Source organism: Ptychodera flava, chromosome 15, assembly GCF_041260155.1.
Source record: "Ptychodera flava strain L36383 chromosome 15, AS_Pfla_20210202, whole genome shotgun sequence".
Lineage (NCBI taxonomy): Eukaryota > Metazoa > Hemichordata > Enteropneusta > Ptychoderidae > Ptychodera > Ptychodera flava.
In genome coordinates, this window is record NC_091942.1 from 32,847,974 (window position 1) to 32,872,758 (window position 24,785).

At 35.5% G+C, this 24,785-nt stretch overlaps 2 protein-coding genes across 3 annotated transcripts; both read left to right on the top strand.

Moving 5' to 3' along the window:
• The first annotated feature begins 861 nt into the window (after positions 1-861).
• On the top strand, positions 862-9,083 carry LOC139151936 (uncharacterized). Of its 2 annotated transcripts, XM_070724999.1 has the most exons (9): positions 862-968; positions 1,530-1,670; positions 2,143-2,166; positions 3,145-3,168; positions 3,632-3,679; positions 4,440-4,571; positions 5,073-5,120; positions 7,445-7,586; positions 8,319-9,083. In XM_070724999.1, exons 1-9 carry the CDS (start codon positions 947-949, stop codon positions 8,431-8,433), a joined length of 696 nt encoding a protein of 231 aa, XP_070581100.1. In that variant the 5' UTR covers positions 862-946; the 3' UTR covers positions 8,434-9,083. The 2 variants fall into 2 exon arrangements, with proteins under 2 accessions (XP_070581100.1, XP_070581101.1); XM_070725000.1 differs by lacking the exon at positions 3,145-3,168.
• A 14,207-nt stretch (positions 9,084-23,290) lies between these two features.
• On the top strand, positions 23,291-24,052 carry LOC139150779 (actin-like). Its single transcript, XM_070723173.1, has 2 exons — positions 23,291-23,510; positions 23,913-24,052. The coding sequence occupies exons 1-2, from the start codon at positions 23,291-23,293 to the stop codon at positions 24,050-24,052; spliced, it is 360 nt and encodes a 119-aa protein (XP_070579274.1).
• The last annotated feature ends 733 nt before the right edge of the window (positions 24,053-24,785 follow it).

The following is a 24,785-nucleotide window of genomic DNA, read 5'->3' on the forward strand; positions in this document are numbered from 1 at the left end:
TGAAAAAATCTAAGCTCTTTTTTGGGGGGATTCTATTGCTCCATATCTTTACTCAAGCAATGTGAGGGGGGGGGGGGTCATGAAATTTTTGTCATCTTGAAAGGGGGGGTCATCAAGTTTTTGGTACAATGGGTAGGGGGGTTCACTTATTTTGACTGATGCGCAGGAAGAATTTGCCGGCCCACCCCCGGCCATAATAACTGAACGCTCCCTAATATACCAATTTTACGTGCTTTTGACCTTGACCTAAAATTTGGAGGAAAAAGTAGAGCTGTTCGTAACTGCCCTCTCACTGGCATACACGGAAGTTGTGCCCTCCCACTGAATGTTGATGTTGATGCCTACTGCCCTCCAGTATCTATAGTCTGCCCGCTGCCCTGCCCGCAACAATTCAAGCTCCGCACTGTCCTCTCCCCGCTACTGAAATTCCCGTTGCCCTCTTGATACCCACTAGGCAACCCAAATCAACACAAACCGTGCGAGCAGCTAGCAGTATACCTTAGAATATTGCTCCCCTCTTCATCAACTTCAGTCAACTACGGTTTTCCCCCTCCCCCCCCCTACGTATGTTCGGGTACCCACTGTCAAAAAATTTCTCCCCGCCCACTGAAAATAATTAAATTTCTTCCCCGCTAACAGTAAATACAGATTTTTTCTCCCGGCCCGCTGATTAGTTTAAAAATTTGCCCGCCCTCTGAAAAACTTCGCACGAATACCTTTTTGCACGAACAACTGTCGAGAAAAGCCAAGCGACTGGGGCTCGTCCAATAGCTGACGACATAGAGATTCATTGTAAACAAAGGGAAAAACCCAATAGTGCGCACGCATGTAGGTGACATCACCGGCGTATAAAAACTTCTGCCATGGCATTCTGTGACATTTTACTAGAAGAATTCCACCCGACACGGTCATCGTACAAGTGCAGTAGTTTTCTTCTGGAGCTTCCATGGCGACGCAGTTTGACTCTGGTAAGATTTTTGCGTGTGTGGGTCGCTGTTACATCGTAGTATTTATATGTTTATTTAATTCAGAGTCACTTTTACGCTCGCGAAGTATCTTCTCACTGTACAGATCATATCGTCGGTAGGCTATTCATATGTTCTTCCACGATTTAATATTTTCTTATACATGACATTTCAGACAAATCTACACATAAGTTTCTATCATAGGAAGATTCCACTTTACATTTATTTCACAAGACTCTCAACGGACTGTCTTCAGCCATGAACACAGGCTAATTAGACGTTATTTGTGTTGATTTCTTCAATCTTGATCAAAAATTAATGATGAATATTGATAAATTATTAATATGAATATTACAGAATAATAATAAAAATAAGCTTAATGTCTAATTAGCCTTAGCCAAAAATGATTAGTTCGGTAATATACAATCTCCGTCACGTTTTTGCATTTGAGGACAAAGAGACTTGTGGGAGACGGGAGCATTGTCGTAAAATGTAATTGTGTTTTCAGCAAAACAGTTTGCCGATGATGTTGTTTTTTTTGGTGTCTACATTTTGCATTTGCAGACTCAGCGGCGGTGAAGCCGCCAAAATGTGATGAAATGCCTATGGCATCAAATGTTGACAATTTTATCAAAGACAGTGACGACACGATGTCGATGAAGACAAGCAATGCGTTAACGGCTTTATTGCAGCTGCTTGACTTCGGTAAGACTTTTGCGTATGGGGTCACTGATACAACTTACTATCTATATGTTTTTGTAATTCATAGTCACTTTTTCGCTAGCTTAGAATCTTCTGATTGTACAAATCATATCGTCTATAGGCCATTTCTTTATTTGCTCTTCCTCGCATTAGTACATAACAGTATATATGATTTTATATTTTCTTACACACAACATTTCAGAAAAATCTATACATGTTACTTTATCCCAAGAAGATTCTATTTCAGTTCAAGTAGTTTCACATTTTAATTTCACAAGACTCTCAACTGACTGTCTTCAACCAACAACGATGGGTTCAGTCATATACAATCTCCACTACAGTTTTGCATTTGAGGACAAAGTAACTTGTAGGAGACAGGAGCATTATCATAAAATGTATTTGAACTTGAGACTATATTTTTAGCAAAACAATTCACCGATTATTTTGATTTTGGTGTCTTTAATTGCATTTGCAGACTCAGATCCTTGGTTTGAGAAAGGTGCGTAATCTTAGTTTTTTTTTGCGTGGTCACTGTTACAATATATAATCTATATGCTTATTACTTCATAGTCAGGTTTACGCTAGCTTAGAATCTTCTGATTGTACAAATCATATTGTCCATAGGCCATTTCTTTATTTGCTCTTCCTCGCATTAGTGCATAACAGTATATATGATTTATATTTTCTTACACACAACATTTCAGAAAAATCTATACATGTTACATGTTTCTTTATCCCAAGAAGATCCTATTTCAGTTCAAGTAGTTTCACATTTTAATTTCACAAGACTCTCAACTGACTGTCTTCACCAACAACGATGGTTCAGTCATATACAATCTCCACTACAGTTTTGCATTTGAGGACAAAGTACTTGTGGGAGACAGGAGCATTATCATAAAATGTATTTGAACTTGAGACTATATTTTTAGCAAAACAATTCACCGATTATTTTGATTTGGTGTCTTTAATTGCATTTGCACACTCAGTTCCTGTAGAGATACGTTGGTTACGGAAGTCGTATCGTGGTCACTGTTACAATACAATATCTATATGCATATTATTACTTCATGGTCAGGTTTACGCTTGCTTAGAATCTTCTTATTGTACAAATCGTATCGTCTACAGGCTAGTTCTATATTTATTTGTCCTCGTATTAATGTATAACAGTATATATGATTTTATATTTTCTTACACACGACATTTCAGAAAAAATCTACACATAAGTTTCTATCCTATGAAGATTCCATTTCAGTTCAAGTAATCTCACATTTATTTTACAAGACTCTCAACGGACTGTCTTCAACCAACAACGATTGGTTCAGTCATATCAATCTCCGCCACAGTTTTGCATTTGAGGACAAAGTGACTTGTGGGAGACAGGAGCATTATCATAAAATGTATTTGAACTTGAGACTATATTTTTAGCAAAACAATTCACCGATTATTTTGATTTTGGTGTCTTTAATTGCATTTGCAGACTCAGATCCTTGGTTTGGGAAAGGTGCGTAATCTTAGGTTTTTTTGCGTGGTCACTGTTACAATATATAATCTATATGCTTATTACTTCATAGTCAGGTTTACGCTAGCTTAGAATCTTCTGATTGTACAAATCATATCGTCTATAGGTTATTTCTCTACTTATTTGTCCTCGTATTAATGTGATTTTATGTTTTCTTACATACAACATTTCAGAAAAATCTACACATATGTTTCTTTATCCCATTAAGATTCCATTTCAGTTCAAGTAGTCTCACATTTATTCACAAGACTCTCAACGGACTGTCTTCAGCCAACAATGATTAGTTCAGTCATATACAATCTCCGCCACAGTTTTGCATTTGAGGACAAAGTGACTTGTGGGAGACAGGAGCATTATCATAAAATGTATTTGAACTTGAGACTATATTTTCAGCAAAACAATTCACCGATTATTTTGATTTTGGTGTCTTTAATTGCATTTGCAGACTCAGATCCTGTAGAGATATGTTGGTTTCCGGAGTCATATCGCAAAGGTGCGTAATCTTAGGTTTTTTTCGTGGTCACTGTTACAATACAATATCTATATGCATATTATTACTTCATGGTCAGGTTTACGCTTGCTTAGAATCTTCTTATTGTACAAATCGTATCGTCTACAGGCTAGTTCTATATTTATTTGTCCTCGTATTAATGTATAACAGTATATATGATTTTATATTTTCTTACACACGACATTTCAGAAAAAATCTACACATAAGTTTCTATCCTATGAAGATTCCATTTCAGTTCAAGTAATCTCACATTTATTTTACAAGACTCTCAACGGACTGTCTTCAACCAACAACGATTGGTTCAGTCATATCAATCTCCGCCACAGTTTTGCATTTGAGGACAAAGTGACTTGTGGGAAGACAGGAGCATTATCATAAAATGTATTTGAACTTGAGACTATATTTTCAGCAAAACAATTCACCGATGATGTTGTTTTTGGTGTTTGTAAAAAAGCAAGATTTTATTATTCTGTAACATTCGTATTAATAATTTATTAATATTCATAATTAATTTTGATCATAACTGGAAAGATCAACAAAAATAAGCTTAATGTCTCATAAGCCTAAGCCAAAAATGATTAGTTCGGTAATATACAATTTCCGTTACGTTTTTGCATTTGAGGACAAAGTGACTTGTGGGAGACGGGAGCATTGTCATAAAATTTAATTGAGCTTGATACAGTATTTCAGCAGAACAGTTTGCCGATGATGTTGTTTCTGGTGTCTATATTTGCATTTGCAGACTCAGCGGTGGTGAAGCCTCCAAAATGTGATGAAATGCCTATGGCATCAAATGTTGACAATTTTATCCCAGACAGTGGCGATATGATGTCGATGAAGACAAGCACATTGCATTTTCAGCATTTTCACTTCGGTAAGACTTTTGCGTGTGGGGTCACTGATACAACTCAGTATCTATGTTTATGTAATTCATAGTCAGTTTTACGCTCGCTTAGAATCTTTTCATTTTACAAATCTATCGTCTATAGGCCATTTCTATATTTGTTATTCCTCGCATTGGTGTACAACAGTATATATGATTTTTTATTTTCTTACACACAACATTTCAGATCAGAACAATCTATACATGTAACATGTTTCTTTAACCCCGGAAGATTCCATTTCAGTTCACGTAGTCTCACATTTATTTTACAAGACTCTCAACGGACTGTCTTCAATAAACAACGATTGGTTCAGTCATGTACAATCTCCGCCACAGTTTTGCATTTGAGGAAAAAGTAACTTGTGGGAGACAGGAGCATTATTATAAAATGTATTTCAACTTGAGACTATATTTTCAGCAAAACAATCACTGATTATTTTGATTTGGTGTGTGTTGTATGTGGTGTATTTGGTGTATTTGGTGTATTTGCAGACTCAGAGCCTGTAGTGATACTACCTGACTTACAGATGTATTGGAAAGGTGCGTAGTCTTAGGTTTTTTGCGTGGTCACTGTTACAATGTAATATCTATATGCTTATTAGTCCCCATGGACACCATCCAAGGGGACTTATAGGTTTGGTCATGTGCGAGCGTGCGTGTGTGTGTGCATGCGTCCGTTCATGCAGATATCTCAGAGACGCCTGGAGCAATTTCATTCAAACTTGGTACAAGGATTACTCCTTATGTCAGGCAAATGCACATCAAATTGTTTTACAATTTGACCAAATATGGCCGTGTGACAGTCATTTTATTGGAAAAGTGGGGACTATGTCATTGACAATGACTTTTTGAAAAAGAGTTATATTTCTAAAGCGACTGCACTAAATTTGATGAAACTTTGTTAAGATGTTTGTCACACAGAGCTCTGATAGCACACAGTCGGTATTGCATCAATTAATTTCTAATTTGCATATTTGATGAATTTTTGTAATTAGGGTGATATGTCTAGAAATACTGCAGCAAATTTGATGAAACTTGGTGTAGATCTTTAGCACACAGTGTCATATAAGTTTACAAAGACACTTAGTGACGTCAGGCGAATTAATTGCGAATTTGCATATTGGATGAACTTTCCGAATTAGTGGGCTATGTCCAGAACCACAGCATCAAATTTGATGAAACATGGTACACATGTTGATCTTGGAGTACTTTAATACTATGTGAAGACATAAGCAGTGTCATGTAACTTAATTGCTAATTTGCATATTTGATGAAATTTTTGTAATGTGTGTAGTATGTCTAAAAATGTTGTATCACATTTGATGAAATGTGGCACAGATGACGATCTTTTGGTGGCGTAATGGAATGCGTTAATATATAGTATTATATGACAATTAAATGCTGATTTGCATATTTAATGAATTTTCGAAATTAGGCTGATATGTCGATAATTTATTCATTAAATTTCTAGAAAATTGGTATTGATGTTGAGCTTACATTGCTTTAATATTTGAATGAAGACATTTATCAGTGTCGTTCAAATTAACTGCTAATTTGCATATTTAATGAACTTTCCTAATTAGGGGGCTATGTCCAGAAATACTGCATCAAATTTGATGAAACATGGTACAGATGTTGATCTTTCAGTACTGTAATACTGTGAGAAGACATTAAGCAGTATCAAGTCAATTGATTGCTATTTTGCATATTTAATGAACTTTCATAATTAGTTTGATATGTCTGGAAATGCTGTATCAAATTCACATGTTAAAGATGTCGATCTTCCAGTAGTGTTATGGCATGGAAAGATATAGTAGTATCATGTCAATAACTGCGTAATTAGGCTGATATGGCGAGATGGTTCATAAAATTTCATGACACTTGATACAGATGTTGAGCTCACATTGCTTCAACATTAAATAAAGACACTATGCAGTGTTATGTAATTAGTATTTAATATACATATGTAGTGAACTTTCCTAGTTAGAATGATATGTCCAGAAACACGTCATCAAATTTGATGAAACTGTAGAAAGATGTTGATCCCACAGTGTTGTAATACATCGACACTTAGCGGTATCGTTTATGAAATGTGGTAATGTGATAAGCTGTCAGTTTTATAATAGAATGCAAAAATGTTTGGCAACATCCTTTTCATTAATTTCTAATTGACTTATGTAATGACCCTATGTAATTAGGGTGGCAGTCTACATTGGTTTAACGTTTTGACTACCATGGAACTCACATCTAATCACAGATCTAATTAATGAACAGGACACTATCCTCTCCAAGGACTTGTAATCAAAGTACCCATTAACACATGGGAACTGTGTCATCAACGATGACTTCGTACTTCATAGACGGAAGCATTATTGTAAAAATTATTTTACTTTGAGACGGAATTTTCAGCAAAACAATTAACCGATGATGTTGTTCTTGTTTTCTGTAACTACATTTGCAGGCTCAGCGGTATGCAAGCTGCGAAAATTAGATGAAATACAAAAAATACTGACAAGCATTGGCGTTTTCATTCGTCCTCGTATTAATGTATCACGTACAGTATATATGTTTTGTATTTTCGTACACACGACATTTCTGACAATCTTCACACAAGTTTCTGTCCAGGAAGACTCCATTTCGGTTTATAGGTAGTGTACAATTTATTGCACAAGGCTCGATCTCAACGGACTGTCTTTCTCCAACGATTGGTTATGTCATATACAAACTCGGCCACTTGCTCGCAATTTAGGAAAAAGTGACTTGTTGGAGATAGAAGCCTTTATAAAATTATTTGAACTTGAGACAGATCTTTCAGCCAAAAATTTACCGATGTTGATTTTGGTGTCTGTTTATTGTATTTGCAGACGCAGAAGCAAGCAAGCTGCCAAAATCTGATGGAATTTGTATGCCAGCTAGAAATGGGATGTCGTGTATGCAGAATGCATATGTCTCAAACAGAGAAGACACGATGTCGATTGGCACATTAACACCACAAGCATCTATTAGGTAAATACATTAACATTTGAAAATATTATTTGTTCCTCGGAATTTTTTGTCCACATTTGATATTTCCCCCGAAAATGTAACAAATCACGATCAGCTGCATTTTCTCGCCACACTATTTAGTGGCAGTTGTTATTTGGAAATTTACTGGTTTACACCAGGAATTGCGATAACAGAATGAAGCAACTGCAGGGATGCGAGACGACTAACGGTAACGCATTGTAAATACTACAGTCTGTAAGCCATGTCAGATTGAAATATAGATTTGAAATGAAAATGCTCACACGTGTTTCATTATATATTGCGGTTATGTGTAAATTTGAACCTTTGCCACAGTGGTCAACTTCGTTGAAAGTGTTATGATCAACATAATGAACAATATTCACCACTTTCTTCCAGTCGATTCAGATAAATATCCCTTTCTAGGAAAGTTCATTAAACATGAAATAAGCAATTATCTTTCATGTCACCCCTTAATATAACTTTCACAGCTGATATATCTTGATGTGATCAACATTTGTAGCAAATCTCATCAGTCGTTCTCAAAATATATATGTTTTTTTCAGAAATCACGACAAAATTACTCTTTGGAGGAAAAGCGCCTGTCGTCTTCGAAACTCTTAATTTTCCTGTCGTTACAGAACTGGAGATACTGTTGATAACCTAGCAAAGAGAAGTCTTTGTATGATCTAGGTTACATTTAACAAACATTCTTAATTTTCTCTATTGTTACAGAAGTGGATGCGCTGTGGATAACTTACACAATTACAATGAGAAGTCTCTGGTACTTCAACCCTGTGTGACTACGTCATGCAGACTCCTGCGTCGTGCAGACACGATCGATGCCTGATTCTTACAATCAAGCTCGACAGACTGTAAAGAGGGTGGATATGATGGGTCTCATAATTTGATAAATTTTGAGTCCCGGATGGGGTTACTAAAATAATATGCAGATAAATAAACATAAATATATTCCATGTTACTTTCACATTGTAGTAAATATAGGTTTGAGAAATATATTTAACCTCAGATAACTACGAAATATTCACAGGGCGAGATACAGGACAACAGCAAGAATATACTTAGATATAGACACACTCGAAGTTGATGGGCGTTAGCTTGTATTGTAGATTTTTCATTTAGCAATTTCATATCAAGACGAATTTAACTTTTCTAATTGAAACATTATGTTATTATTCAGAATTACAGCATTTCATGCAACAATAGCATTTGTAACACTTTTTTGTATCTCATATGTTTCATCATATTGAATTCGACGAAACTAGATTGCATAAAGTTATCTTGAATTTGTGCATTTGAAAATCTGAATTTAGTCATTTCGCTTTGCATAACTTTCACTTTCAATGTCCACATTTCGCAGTAGGATTGAACAGAATGCAGAGAATGGATTTATGATTCTGAGTTTGCATGACGAGTAACGAAGCTACTTTGTATACATACAACATGTAGAAAATAAAAACACACGGATAATAAACCAAATTGACCAAAAGTGTACTTCTTTCGTTGGTGCCTCGTCAGACTGAAAGTTTCCTTGTTTTACATTGGAGAAAACACGAAATCATATTTTGAGCAGATCCTAATGTACGCATGTACATTTACTTCTTTATTCTGTAATATCATCTCAGTCCCCGTCCACACTGTAAATTACCCTCTTATCTCTCCCGTCCTTCCAAAAGTGGTGTTGAGCGCAAACTTATACCGTCGATTTCTGAAATTGTAAGGGGTGGATCAGTTGATATCCTGAGGGGGGGGGGGGTCCGAAAGCATTTTTTTCGTTCCTGATCCACTGTTCAATTTTTTTCACTCTCTGGTAACTTTTTTCTCTTCTCGAACTGCTCATTTGGATACTTTTTTCCCCCACAACAAATGTAAAGTCCTCAAACTGCCATAACAATTTACCATACTGACATAAAGTACAAGGACTCTGCGGCAATTTTATTTTGCTTATCTTTTCCTATTTTTCGGCCACAACTCATTGTGCAATACCATAATGCTATCTGTCACCTCCTCGGTACTACAAACCACCAAGCTAACAAGATTGCAGAGCAAAGCAAATATTCATCCGGCAAAGAAAAATAAAAACTTAGAAAACTGTGGTGCACCAAATCAAAGTTTGTGATTACATAAACCGACACTCTCCTCTAACCAAACTAATTTGAAAGACCGTCTACAGCAACTAGTGTTGACAGAACCACGAAATTGGGGAAAGGCTAAAAACAGAGAAATAAAATGCGGTATATCTCGAAACAGCCTTCCACAACATGCTTTTCAAACACCGGAAAGCAGGGGCTGGTATTAACCCGAAATGTATGACAATGCAAAATAATTAACACAAAACCAAAGTTCGGGTAACCAATCTGAGTGTCTAGAACAAAGAATTCGTTGACAGGTTAATACAACAATTACTGTTAACATAACGAGCACTAACCACGCTCAATACAATGTACATGTCCCAAAACCAAAAACCGTAGTATTCAGTTGATGCTGGGTCTATTTATTCCATGTTGAAACCACGCATCGGATCGCTTACTATAGAGTCTGTCAATAGTGACTAACTCTCATAATGAAGAATCTGGCCCATCTTTGAGGACGAAGATGACTATTATACAACCGAATGGAAGGGATACAAAACAATAGAGCGACTGATGAAGGAACCTCATGGTCGGTTTCGAAACACTGTTAAGACGAATCACTCGAACATAATTAAACCGGTCTTACCGGGGACCCGGATCACAGCATGACCAGGGTCAAAGCACTATTTATTCACTGGTGTCTCGCCATGTTTCCCTTATCATGAAACCTCGTTGATCGATTCAGTATATCAAATATCTCTGTCAACAGTAGAAACGATGTGTGAAGTAGCCTTCATTTCTTTTATATAAAAATGTGTTCCAGAAAGTAACTTTTGATAGATTTTTTCGTTCACCTTAGTGAATCATCTTTTTTCCCTAAATTCCCTCTGGCTGAATTTTTTTTTCATTGAAATTCGCTGGGAATATTTTTTTTTGAAAATCTTCCAGACCCCCAGGATATCAAAATGGTCCATCCCTAAGCAAGGAACTCTAAAAGTCTCATCTAACTACCAATAATGAATCCACTCTAAACTTCAGTGCTTTCTTTCTGATGATCTCAATGGAGAGTATTTTTAGCACAGACAAATAGAGGACAGACTAGCAACGCGGCATGCTTTTTGGTTCATGGTCGTCTCGGTAGACTATGGCCTTTTCATATTAAAATGGGTTTAAAAGGTGTTAGACTTTTTGGAGACTTTGTTCGTGGTTGAGAATTGCACGAGATTATGCGAAAAGTACGACGAGATGGCATCGTGCTGCAAGTCGCGTAGCAGCCATACTTACTTTGTGAGCTCTCAGGTCAGAAACACTACTTCACGCCAATCAAAACATATAAGTAACACGACAGCAGTTTCAGAAACATGTCCTTCCATGACACACTTGTAAAAGATGATATGACTGGCCGTAAACCATTGAGTAAAACCTAACAGTATCAATAAAATACTTTCAAATTTGGTTCAAAAACACTCATTATATATTCATAAAATGTGAGAGGAATTTTTAAAATGGTAAAAATCACCTCCCCGAAGCTTAAAACTTTCCCGTTTTCACCAGCATGCCAATTTCGCTGAGCACCACACGACAACTACAACACGGACTTTACCAAACATACTTTCGCTTAAAAATTGGCGAAAATCCGGAAACTACCGAAAGGTGCATGGTCGGCACTCTTCGGAAAAGAGAGTTGAGAGCCTCCTTAAGCAAGGCAAACATGGAGGGCTTACTCAACCGCTTCAAACCTTGAACAATGCCCGTTGCTTGTCTGTCCTCTTTTTGTCTTTTAGTAAGTTCCCCACGCCCGCATAAACATGATAATGAGGAGGGCCCTGCCCCTCCCCGGACATGCCTTTGTCACCTGAAATGAATTCCCTGAGGCCAAGAAAAATAAAAAGTTTGTTTCTCATCATAGACATTGCAAAAATGATGTGGTGACGCTTTTTTCTCTTTTTTTTTGTATTCTTCAACCAGCAAGAACGCGCAAAAAACATGAAAACAACATAGGAATGCTGGCAGATATAAATGCACAGCAGTGGCGCTTTAGTATTTAGTATACACTGTAGCAACATTTCTGCGGTTTGAACTTTAGTGCAGCAATGCACAGTTTTGACAGCTTCATGTAACAATGACATATGTGTAGAATTCTGAATGGAATCTTAGTGTTAGTTATTTTGTTTACAGTTCTGTTTTATACAGCACTGTGTTATGCACTATCATCGCGCATTTTTGCATTCACTGTGTGTAATCTCACGTTCTAATAGGAATTTAACGTCACGATGTATACGTTTCATTCAAGTCACAGACTGTTGGTATATGAATCTTTTTAAAACATTGCGGAGTGTGTGCTACATGTGCTATTTTTTCCTCATTTCAACAGCATTATTTGCGTCTGGTCATCATTTAGTGCCAGGGTTAGATAAACCTGAGGGCTAATAACAAAAGCATTGCCATAAATTCTGTTCTTCACATTAACTGTCGGTTATGATGACTTCTGAAGTGAACTGTTGTGTATATATTGTTAACAAGTGAATTCTGGTCCGGATTAGCTTTCAAAGGTAAACAATAATAGTGCATTTTACACATACAGACGATATGTTGACAAGCTAAATAGTGGGTCTTTCAACATTCTTTTAGGAGTAGAATAAGAATTTGCAGTTTGACATACATAATAAAAACAATGAAAAATCATCAAATATAGCATTGCTGACCATTTATGGCGTATAACGAAAACTAGCCACTGACATAAACCAGATATGAACTGAAAATGCTCACGTGTTTCATTATATATTGCATTAATGTGCAAATTTGAACCTTTCTCAGATGTTTGCAACTTCATTAAGTTATGATCAACATAATGAACAATATTCACCACAGATCGATTCTAAAGGTCAGTAAGTATTCAAATATGTAATAAGCTGAAATAAAAATAATCAACATCTTTGACTGCTGTCATTATATCACAACTTTATACAGCACATATCATTGCCTTTGGTCAAGTCTTTCAAGCTGTATATGCCAAATTGTGAAGGCTTATTATACATACAAATTATAAATTAGCTGACATGAAAATTTGAAATGACTTTCAATATTGGTATATCCTGGTATAATCATCAATGGTCATAGCATGTTTTGCCATTTTTGATCAAGTAAATCCCAGTATATATCCCTAACTAGGAAAGTTCATTAAATATGCAAATTAGAAATTGGCTGAAATAAAAATGTTAAATGACTTTCAATAATGTTGTATCATAATATCTTTAATGTACATAGCCAGTTTCGTCAACTTTGGTCTAGACAATACAGATAAATATCCCTAATTAAGAACGTTCATCATAAATGCAATTTAGAAAGGGCTGAAGTAAAAATGCTTAACGACCTTCAATAATGTTGTATTAAAGTATCTTAAATATATGTAGCAAGATTCATCAACTTCGGTCGAGTCAATTCAGATATATATCCCTAATTAGAAATGTTCATTACATATGAAAATAAGGAATTGGCTGAAGTAAAACTAATTAATGACTTTTAATTAGGTCGTATCATAGTATCTTCATTGTACATAGCAAGTCAGATATATATTACTAATTAGGAAAGTTCATTAAATATGTAAATTGAGGGTTGGGTGAAGTAAAAATGCTTAATGACTGTCAAGAATATTGTATTATAGTATCTTCAATATATGTAGCAAGTTTCATCAACTTTGGTCTAGTCAATTCAGATACATATCCCTAATTAGGAAAGTTCATTAAATATGCATATTAGGAATTGGCTGAAGTAAAAATGCTTAATGACTTTCAATAATGTTAATATCATAGTATCTTTAATATACATACCAAGTTTCGTCAATTTTAATCTAGCCAATTCAGATATATATATCCCTAATTAGGAAAGTTCATTAAATATGCAAATTAGCAATTATCTTTCATGTCAACCCTTAATATCTTTCACGGCTGATACATTTTGGTGTGATCAACATTTGTAGCAAATCTCATCAGATTGTGTTCAGTCATTCTCAATGTATATCCATTTTTTCTAAAATCATTAATTATGCAAATGAGCAAAAAGTAAGCAAAACATCCACCAAAAACTAATCAGTTCTTGCCGTTTGCAAACTGGATCTGTGTATAAGATTTGATTGTGATCGTATAAGCCATTTTTGAGATATCGAGCACACAGAGAGACAGACAGACGGACAGACAGACATATATACATCGCTGCGACATAAACTCACGTGTGAGAACACGTGAGCAGAAAATCAAAAATAATATTAAAATATATGAAAATAACAACTCACCAAAAAAGTGAAGAGACACTTCTTTCAACCTATCCAGTTCCCTATTAGCTCACGTGTTTAAACACGTGGGCTATTGTCATAGCGATGTCTGTCTGTCTGTCCGTGTGTGTGTGTGTGTGTGTCTGTCTGTCTGTCTGTTTACACGATAACCCAAAAACGCCTGAACGGATTCAAGTCAGATTTGGTACACAGGTACCATATGCTACTTGCAAGAACTGATGAGATTTTGGTTAGTGTGGCTTGCATATTAATGAAGTTATGCAATATCGTTTTTTCCGTACAATGGTTTCCCTAAGGAGACGGTAATGACAGTGTAGACATATATCAAGAAATACTGCACAAAATTTCATGAAACTTTTCACAGATGACAATCTCAGAACATTATGATGATACTGTGAGTGTCATGTCAATTGCCTTCTCATTTACATATTTAATGAACTTTTGTTATTAGTGAGATAACTCTGAAATTCCTGCACCAAATTTGATGATACTTGCAACAAATATTGATCTGATATATATCTAATTATACTTTGAAGCATTGGACAGTGTCAAGTTAATAAATAGGTCATTTGCATATTTTATGAAGTTTTGTAATTAGTCATATAACTTCGATATAACTTCACCAAATGTGATGAAATCTGCTGCAGATACTGATCCGACTGATATGTAAAGTATTCAGTAGTGTGAAATTAATTAAGGGTTCATTTGCATATTTAATGAACTTTGTAATTAGGTATATAACTCTGAAATTACGGCACCCAAGTCTTTGAAATCGGGTACAGATATTGATTTGATAAATATCTAATTGTACTGAGAAGCATTTGGCAGTGTCAAGTTAACAAATAGGACATTTGCATATTTATGAAGTTTTGTAATTAGTGATATAACTCCAAAATAACTGCACCAAATGTTATGAAATCTGCTGCAGATACTGATCCGACAGATATCTAATTGTGGTGTAGAGCATTTACTTATGTGAAGTTAATTAAGGGTTTATTTGCATATTTAATGAACTTTGTAATTAGTGATATTACTCCAAAATTACAGCGTTAAATTTGATGAAACTTACTACAGATGTTGATCTGATAAATATCCAATTGTACTGAGAAGCATTGAACAGTGTCAAGTTAATAATTAGCTCATTTGCATATTTCATGAAGTTTATAAGTAGTCATATAACTCCGAAATAACTGCATCAAATGTGATGAAAACTGCTGCATATACTGATCTGACAGATATCGAACTGTGTTGTAAAGCATTTAGTAGTGTAAAGTTAATTAAGGGTTCATTTGCATATTTAATAAACTTTGTAATTAGGTATATAACTCTGAAATTACGGCACCAAATTTTGTGAAACGTGCTACAGATATTGATTTGATAAATATTTAATTGTGCTATGAATCATTGAACAGTGTCAAGTTAATATAGGGATTATTTGCATGTTTAATGAACTTTGTAATTAGTGACATTACTCTAAAATTACTGCATTAAATTAAATAAAACGTGCTACAAATGCTGATCTGATGGATATTTAATTGTCCCATGAAGCATTTAGCAGTGTCAAGTTAATGAACAACTCATTTGCATATTAAATAAAGTTTTGTAATTAGTGATTAAACTCTGAGAGTACTGTGCGATATGAAAAAACCTGCTTCATTTAGTGATAACATATATCTTGTTGTTCTGTGAAGTGTACTACTATTAATGAACCTGTTGTTAAACACGTGAGCATATTCAGTTCATATCTGGTTTTGAAGAATAAATTATTACTTTGCTCTCCAGGATAAACCATAGGAAACCCAGAAATCTGGCTGTTGTTGTTTGCATTGTTGTTTATGTTAATTAGTCGTGTTGTTGTTGTTGTTGTTGACCAATAAAATTCAACGAAGATAACCGTTGCGTTGTGGTTGTTTCAAACGTAATGTAGATGTCATAATAAACGCGACAAGGACACTATCATTCTTTGACCTGATGTAACTACGCCAACGTACACTCTCAAATCTATGAAGAGAGTGTACGTTTCAAGCAGCCCATTCCTTCAAATTACTTGTGGTTTGCATTGTCTCATTCTGTATTTTTTTTTCGGCCGCGCCGTATTCTAAAAAAAAATGTGCGAGAAATTTTTTTCAGAGGGTTGTCCTATATATATATATATATATATATATATATATATATATATATATATATATATATATATATATATATATATATATATATTTATGTGTGTGCGTGTAGGTGTGTGTGTGTGTGTCCACCCTGTTAAACAAGCGTTCTGGCACAGTCCCCATGTGCCGACACGAAAAGACGAAGAGAAATTTTACTTGTCAAATTTCCAGCCAACTCATCACCATAATCGGCTTTACCTATCTTGATACTCACAAGCACATGAAGTAAATTTCAAGCGATAAAACCAACTTATCTGACGATCGCGTGAATGCGTGAAACTCGAATGATAGGTACTAAGCAAATTGATGTGTTAGTATTGCTAGTGTAATGTTATAGAAATAATGGACGACGCGCTGACCATTAACGTTTATTTGTGGGCAAGGGCGAGAGGAAAGCCAAAAATTAACGGGCGAGGCTTGCCGAGCCCGTTAATTTGGCTTTCCTCAAGCCCGCGCCCACAAATAAACGTTAATGGTCAGCGCGGAGTCTGTTATTTCCATTATATTATCAGCGAGCCCAAGAAAACCGTCAAAATTTCCGAAAATTTCAGGAGCGAACGACAACTGGGCCCCAGAAACTGAGCATTACGCGACGCACTGTCACGCGCGCTGTAAAATATTGGCAAATCCGGAGATGTTTTCAGAAAAAAAGTATCTCAACTTGACCTACAAGTGCTCCATTTTATTTTGTGATTGATTATGATTTACGTTTGAGCTGTAAAGTTACGATACTTTGAGTTGTTAATCTTATTATTCATATTCACGGGCATGTAAACAGACCATTACTGTGTATTTGTGGTCAGTCACGTGGTTCAGCTCGACCAATCAAAATGCGACAGGCAGTGCATGGTGATATAATGCCAAGTCTTTAATCATGCATCGAACATGTTGCCCCTCTGAGAAGATACAAGCAAGTTTTTAGTGTATGTGTGTGTATGTGTATGTGTATGTGTATATATATATATATATATATATATATATATATATATATATATATATATATATATATATATATATATATATATATATATTATACTACAAGTTCCTAGATTATCAGTATTACCGCCCTGCAGAAATGCAATGACCACTACGTATACTTTATTATACTTTTGTTGGCTGTTGTCGAAAGCTGTTTGGGCAAAGGAACGGGCCGTTTGGAATTGCGAGATTTAGAGAAGTGCACGCAGGCAGGATAAGATGGGGTCAAATTCGAATCGGTTGAGTGTCGGTGCCATAAAATTGGTGTTTATGTTGAGTGAATTTGGAATGGTTTGCAGAAGTGAGAGAAAGGTGAAAGCGGTATTGTGTACAGCGAAAGAATAGAAAGTCGCGGTCGTTATTGAAAAAAAAGAAGTTATCTCTATCGCAAACTGAAGTAGGGGAAGGGCCTACGTCTTTTTACAATTGACTTGGTCTGGAGTCAGAAGTCCGCGTCGGGGAACGATTTTTGAATTGTCGAATTCGCCCAATCTTTAACTGGTCTGGAACGTGAGTGGATTTTTAGACCTGTCCAGAAATGAAGTTTTACCTTCTCAGTTTGTTTCTCTGAATATCGAAAATTTAATTTGTTTTTGAGGGTCAATGCGGGGGGAAAAAGAACCATCGGAAGTCTAAGCAAATTTTTGTGATCTGTACTTCCCATTTATAAAATTTGTTGTGCCCCCTATATTTGTACAAGGTTATTGAAGTGAGAGTTTCAGCTTTCAATCTGGATAAAGGCGCATTTTTGTAAACCTATGTTTTACATGTATCTTTGATAACTGGCAACGACAAATTTACTGTCTTTGTGACGTCATCAGAAACGTGCCTTCGTCACTAAGGGACACAAGTCCAGCCGCTTATTGGGCTCTAAAGAAACTACCAGAGTATTGGCGTGTGTCGGGAAATCGATGACATCATTGATTACACGCCATAAATGCCATGGCATGAGGTCTACATGAGCTGAACATGAAATGATTCAGTGATAAGTTCCCCCGGCAAACTGTGGCATAACAACTATTCTGCAGAAGTGACGAAGCCGATCAATACACTCCATAGGATAAAAATTCCACATCCATCAAGAAAAATGTTTTCTAATGTTATCTTGTAATGCTTTCCGCAAGCCAAAATCTTAATGCAACAGAATGGCCCTTGACTTCACTTGACCGGTAAAAGTGTTTATTTTCCTTGAAACTACAACACAGAAATTAAAGAATGATATATAAGATATTTCTTTAATGGTTTGTTTTACTAAATATGAAATTAAGCTTATTTATTTATGCACTAACGTACATTCGCCGTCGTTCTCGCCATGCTTTATCAGTGAAGGCTTCTGAATCGCAACATTGACTTGTTGAATGTAAAAAAGAAAACTTCTACCGGCATTCTATGCCAATGGGGTTAACAAGTACTTATAGATTAGGGAGCCTTCAGTAATTACAGGGGGGGGGGAATATCGCGCACCCCTGTACCGTAAAATGTGACCCTCCCCCCTCTCCTGTCTAAAATGAGACCCTCCCCCTTGTCCGACATTCTAAAACTTGACCCTCCCCCCAACCACTGCAGTATTCTCCCCAGGAATAACTAAAACAGTATGAGCTAATTTACATAACAATTGGTTCAATTGTTATGTTAGGGACAAATTACAGAGGGGAGGGCTGGTGGTTTTGGAGGGACAGTCGCAATTTATCACGCAAGAATTTTTGAAGAGGTATGGTATTTCATACATTTGAGGAATGGTCACCATATTTTGTGCTACTATAAAAAGGCTAGATGTGGCTGATTTAGCGCTTCATCCAAAAATATCAAATCATAATACATGGAGTCTATCAGGCAAATAATTGAAAATTTACCCGCACAAAACATGTTATATCTGTATATTATAGATGTTTGATAATATATTTAAATGTGCTTTGCTTGAATAGGGAAGTAAAATGTGCATTTGTGTACAAGAAATTGATTTCTGAATTTCACCTAAAATATTGACTCACTATGCATAGAGGTCTATGATGAAACTATGAATATTTTTTTTTCAGTACAAAATTAGATAAATCTGTGCATTTATGTATGCTTGATTATTCACATTATTGTTCTTGATTAGACTGGAGTGGTTACAAGTCCATGGTTGTGCAAGAAATTTGATTTTGGAATTTCACCAAAATGTCGATTCACTATGCATTGGAGTCTATGATGAAACTATGAATAATTTTTTTTAGTACAAAATTAGATAAATCTGTGCATTTATGTATGCTTGATTATTCACATTATTGTTCTAGATTAGACTAGAGTGGTTACAAGTCCGTGGTTGTGCAAGAAATTTGATTTTGGAATTTCACCAAAATGTCGATTCACTATGCATTGGAGTCTATGATGAAACTATTTTTTTTCAGCACAAAATTAGATAAATCTGTGCATTTATGTATGCTTGATTATTCACATTACTGTTCTTGATTAGACTAGAGTGGTTACAAGTCCATGGTTGTGCAAGAAATTTGATTTTGGAATTTCGCTAAAATGTCAATTCACTATGCATTGGGGTCTATGATGAAACTATGAATACTTTTTTTTCAGTACAAAATTAGATAAATCTGTGCATTTATTTATGCTTGATTATTCACATTATTGTTCTTTATTAGACTGGAGTGGTTACAAGTCCATGCTTGTGCAAGAAATTTGATTTCGGAATTTCACCAAAATGTCAATTCACTATGCATTGGGGTCTATATGATGAAACTATGAACACTTTTTTTTCAGTACAAAATTAGATAAATCTGTGCATTTATGTATGCTTGATTATTCACATTATTGTTCTTGATTAGACTGGAGTGGTTACAAGTCCATGGTTGTGTAAGAAATTTGATTTTGGAATTTCACCAAAATGTTGATTCACTATGCATGGGGGTCTATGATGAAACTATGAATAATTTTTTTTCAGTACAAAATTAGATAAATCTGTGCATTTATGTATGCTTGATTATTCAGATTATTGTTCTTGATTAGACTAGAGTGGTTACAAGTCCATGGTTGTGCAAGAAATTTGATTTTGGAATTTCACCAAAATGTCGATTTACTATGCATTGGAGTCTACGATGAAACTATGAATACTTTTTTTTCAGTACAAAATTAGATAAATCTGTGCATTTATGTATGCTTGATTATTCACATTCAAGTTTCTGTTCTTGATTAGACTTGAGTGGTTACAAGTCCATGGTTGTTGTGCAAGAAATTTGATTTTGGAATTTCACGAAAATGATGTCGATTCACTGTGCACTGGGGTCTATGATGAAACTAATAATTTTTTTTAAGTACAAAAGTAGATAAATCTGTGCATTTATTTATGCTTGATTATTCACATTATTGTTCTTGATTAGACTTGAGTGGTTACAAGTCCATGGTTGTGTAAGAAATTGATGTTGGAATTTCACCAAAATGTCAATTCACTATACATTGGAGTCTATGATGAAACTATGAATACTTTTTTTTCAGTACAAAATTAGATAAATCTGTGCATTTACGTATGCTTGATTATTCACATTATTGTTCTAGATTAGACTAGAGTGGTTACAAGTCCATGGTTGTGCAAGAAATTTGATTTTGGAATTTCACCAAAATGTCAATTCACTATGCATTGGAGTCTATGATGAAACTATGAATAATTTTTTTCAGTACAAAATTAGATAAATCTGTGCATTTATGTATGCTTGATTATTCACATTATTGTTCTTGATTAGACTAGAGTGGTTACAAGTCCATGGTTGTGCAAGAAATTTGATTTTGGAATTTCACCAAAATGTCAATTCACTATGCATTGGAGTCTATGATGAAACTATGAATAATTTTTTTTCAGCACAAAATTAGATAAATCTGTGCATTTATGTATGCTTGATTATTCACATTACTGTTCTTGATTAGACTAGAGTGGTTACAAGTCCATGGTTGTGCAAGAAATTTGATTTTGGAATTTCACCAAAATGTCAATTCACTATGCATTTGGGTCTATATGATGAAGCTATGAATACTTTTTTCCAGTACAAAATTAGATAAATCTGTGCATTTATTTATGCTTGATTATTCACATTATTATTCTTTATTAGACTAGAGTGGTTACAAGTCCATGGTTGTGCAAGAAATTTGATTTCGGAATTTCACCAAAATGTCAATTCACTATGCATTGGGGTCTATATGATGAAACTATGAATACTTTTTTTCAGTACAAAATTAGATAAATCTGTGCATTTATGTATGCTTGATTATTCACATTATTGTTCTTGATTAGACTGGAGTGGTTACAAGTCCATGGTTGTGCATGAAATTTGATGTTGGAATTTCACCAAAATGTTGATTCACTATACATTGGAGTCTATGATGAAACTATGAATAATTTTTTTCAGTACAAAATTAGATAAATCTGTGCATTTATGCATGCTTGATTATTCATATTATTGTCTAGATTAGACTAGAGTGGTTACAAGTCCATGGTTGTGCAAGAAATTTGATTTTGGAATTTCACCAAAATGTCGATTTACTATGCATTGGAGTCTATGATGAAACTATGAATACTTTTTTTTCAGTACAAAATTAGATTAATCTGTGCATTTATGTATGCTTGATTATTCACATTCAAGTTTCTGTTCTTGATTAGACTAGAGTGGTTACAAGTCCATGGTTGTGCAAGAAATTTGATTTCGGAATTTCACCAAAATGATGTCGATTCACTGTGCACTGGGGTCTATGATGAAACTATGAATACTTTTTTTCAGTACAAAATTAGATAAATCTGTGCATTTATGTATGCTTGATTATTCACATTACTGTTCTTGATTAGACTAGAGTGGTTACAAGTCCATGGTTGTGCAAGAAATTTGATTTCGGAATTTCACCGAAATGTCAATTCACCATGCATGGCGGTCTATACTGTGTACTGGTGATTTCCTATTCATGAAATATCACACAGACAATCAAATTTTTGGCCATAAAATCAGCTTCTGTCCAAAGTGACCCTCCCCCAAGATAGGTTTATAAAAAGTGACCCTCCTCCTTTAACTGTTTTCTAAAAAAGTGACCCTCCCCCCCCATTCCACCGGCCCACCGCCCTGTAACTACTGAAGGCTCCCTTAGTTGACTGCAGCACTCGTCCCTTTTTTACTTGTTTGCTCACGTGTTCACACACGTGAGCGTATGTCGCAACAATGTCTGTCTGTCTGTCTGTCTGTGTGCCCGATATCTCAAAAACGGCTCCTCATCAGATCAAAATCAAATTTGGTACATAGATTCAGTTTGCAAACGGCAAGAACTGGTTAGTTTTTGGCGGGTGTGACTTGCTTACTTTTTGCTCATTTGCATAATAATAATTTTAGAAAAAACGGATATGCATTGAGAATTACTGAACACAATCTGATGAGATTTGCTACAAATGTTGATCTCACCAAAATGTATCAGCCTTGAAAGATATTAAGGGTTGAAATGAAAGATAATTGCTAAATTGCATATTTAATGAACTTTGAAATTAGGGATATTTATCTGAATTTACTCGACCAAAATAAGTGAAACGTGCTGCGTACATTAAATATACTATGATATTGCATTATTGGAAGTCATTAAACGTTTTACTGCAGCCAATTCCTTATTTGCATATTTAATTAACTTTCCTAATTAATTACATATATCTGAATTGACTCGACCAAACTTGATGAAACTTGCTATGTACATTGAAGATGCTATGATATAACATCATTGAAAGTCATTAATTAGTTTTACTTCAGCAAATTCCTTATTTGCATATGTAACGAACGTTTAGGGATATATATCTGAATTGACTCGACCAAAATGGATGAATCTTGCTACATATATTTAAGATACTATGATACAACATTAGTGAAAGTCGTAAAGCATTTTCATTCAGCCAATTTCTAATTCGCATATTTGATGAACTTTCTTAATTAGGGATATTTATCTGTATTGACTGGACCAAAGTTGACGAAGGAAGACCTTCGAATTTTCGTGTTTTCGAGTTACCGCGCTGGCTCGGAACAGGTGGTTGTAGGGCACAGGGTTGTAGAGTAACTAAGGCCCTGTCGAGTTCTTTTTCTTCGTAACAATGATCAGCATCCCTGGTAAAAAATATTCTCTGTAATGTTATAAGCTAAATATCACGTCTTCTTATTTCATCTCCTCTTGGTAATGGGACACAAGGGCAGCTACAGCCGAGACAAGGCGCATAACAATAGAGGTATTCTAACCTTGAGATGTCCCATCGAACACGGAATCGTTACGAACTGGGATGACATAGAGAAGATCTGGCATCACACTTTCTACAATGAACTGCGTGTCGCTCCGGAAGAACACCCAGTATTACTAACAGAAGCGCCCTTGCCAAGCCAACAGAGAGAGGATGATGAAGGTGGGCCAAAATACCTACAAGTTTGAAATAATTTCTAATTCCCTTGCAGAAATTCCGGAAAGTAGGTTTTGTACAGATCTAAAAAATTAGTTTGACATATTATCATTTTGATACGACACATATTCTGCAAACACTATTGTTGAATCGATTGACAATCGAAGGTTACCGTGATTTTTGCATAATCATGCTGTAAGTTTGTTAGTCAACTTATGATACATGTTATATAAGAGATGTAACCACTTAAAAATACTATCTGTGTCACTTGGATAAGCACAAGCTATGTGCTGTGTCATGCAGTAGCCCGTTGACAGATTACTCAGTTAGTTTACTAACTGTTACATCGTATAAACATTATATTCGAGACTTTCGACACACCGGCCATGTACGTCTCCATCCAAACAGTCCTGTCACTGCATTCCCCGGGTCGCACCACTGGCAGTGGTATTGCACTGGACAGTGGTGACAGTGTGATGCACGTGGTGCCGAAGGCTACATTCTGTCGCACACCATACAGAGAACAGTTTTGGCTAGACGAGATTTGACAGTCCATCTCGTGAGAATACTGAGCGAACAAGGCTCCAGACTCACAATAACAGATTGTGAATAACGACTTCGTTCTACTTCTTCAAGTTTCTGTTCATGTTTTCAGTGTAATTAAAGTAAGACAGATATTATAGACACAGCTGACTGGAAACATCTGATCCTGATCTGCTAAAAATTACATTTCAACAAGTCATTGACAATGACATAGTCCCCACTTGTAATAGGAGTATTAGTCTTGATGGGGCAGGGAAATGAGGTCATTAAGAAGTATCACTGGAGTGTATATGTTCAGATCTATGGACACATAGGTCTATGTCATTGTTCCCAATTTGAAACAAGAGGCATGTCTAAGTTATGGTTCTAAATCGGGAAAAAAGATCAGACCTCTAGCTGTATTGGCCAGCCAAGAAATACATATGTGCATAATAAATGAGGTACAAGATGTGACATCTTAAGGTCTATTATCCTATCAAAATTGAAGCGTAAAGAACTTGTGGTTACTGAGTTATGCATATATATGCATATCCATGGTCAAAGGTCATCAAGGTCACGTGACATTTGAAAAAAACCCATTGTATTGCTAATTAATCCATATATACCAAAATTCAGACCTCTGGCTCTATTGGCTTGCCCACAATTATATATGGGCATAATTAACGGGGTAAAGCATGTGTTGTCATAAGGTCTCCCATCCTACTAAATACAAAGGACATAGCACTTGTGGTTACTTAT

What these genes read in the sequence shown, in the direction of transcription:
- LOC139151936 (XM_070724999.1), top strand. Translation starts at nt 947, where the DNA reads ATGGCGACGCAGTTTGACTCTG. An exon ending in GGCGACGCAGTTTGACTCTG is followed by an intron (nt 969 to 1,529) that starts GTAAGATTTTTG and finishes TTGCATTTGCAG; the next exon opens with ACTCAGCGGCGGTGAAGCCG. An exon ending in ACACCACAAGCATCTATTAG is followed by an intron (nt 7,587 to 8,318) that starts GTAAATACATTA and finishes CTATTGTTACAG; the next exon opens with AAGTGGATGCGCTGTGGATA.
- LOC139150779 (XM_070723173.1), top strand. Translation starts at nt 23,291, where the DNA reads ATGGGACACAAGGGCAGCTACAGCCGAGACAAGGCGCATAACAATAGA. An exon ending in ACAGAGAGAGGATGATGAAG is followed by an intron (nt 23,511 to 23,912) that starts GTGGGCCAAAAT and finishes CCATCCAAACAG; the next exon opens with TCCTGTCACTGCATTCCCCG.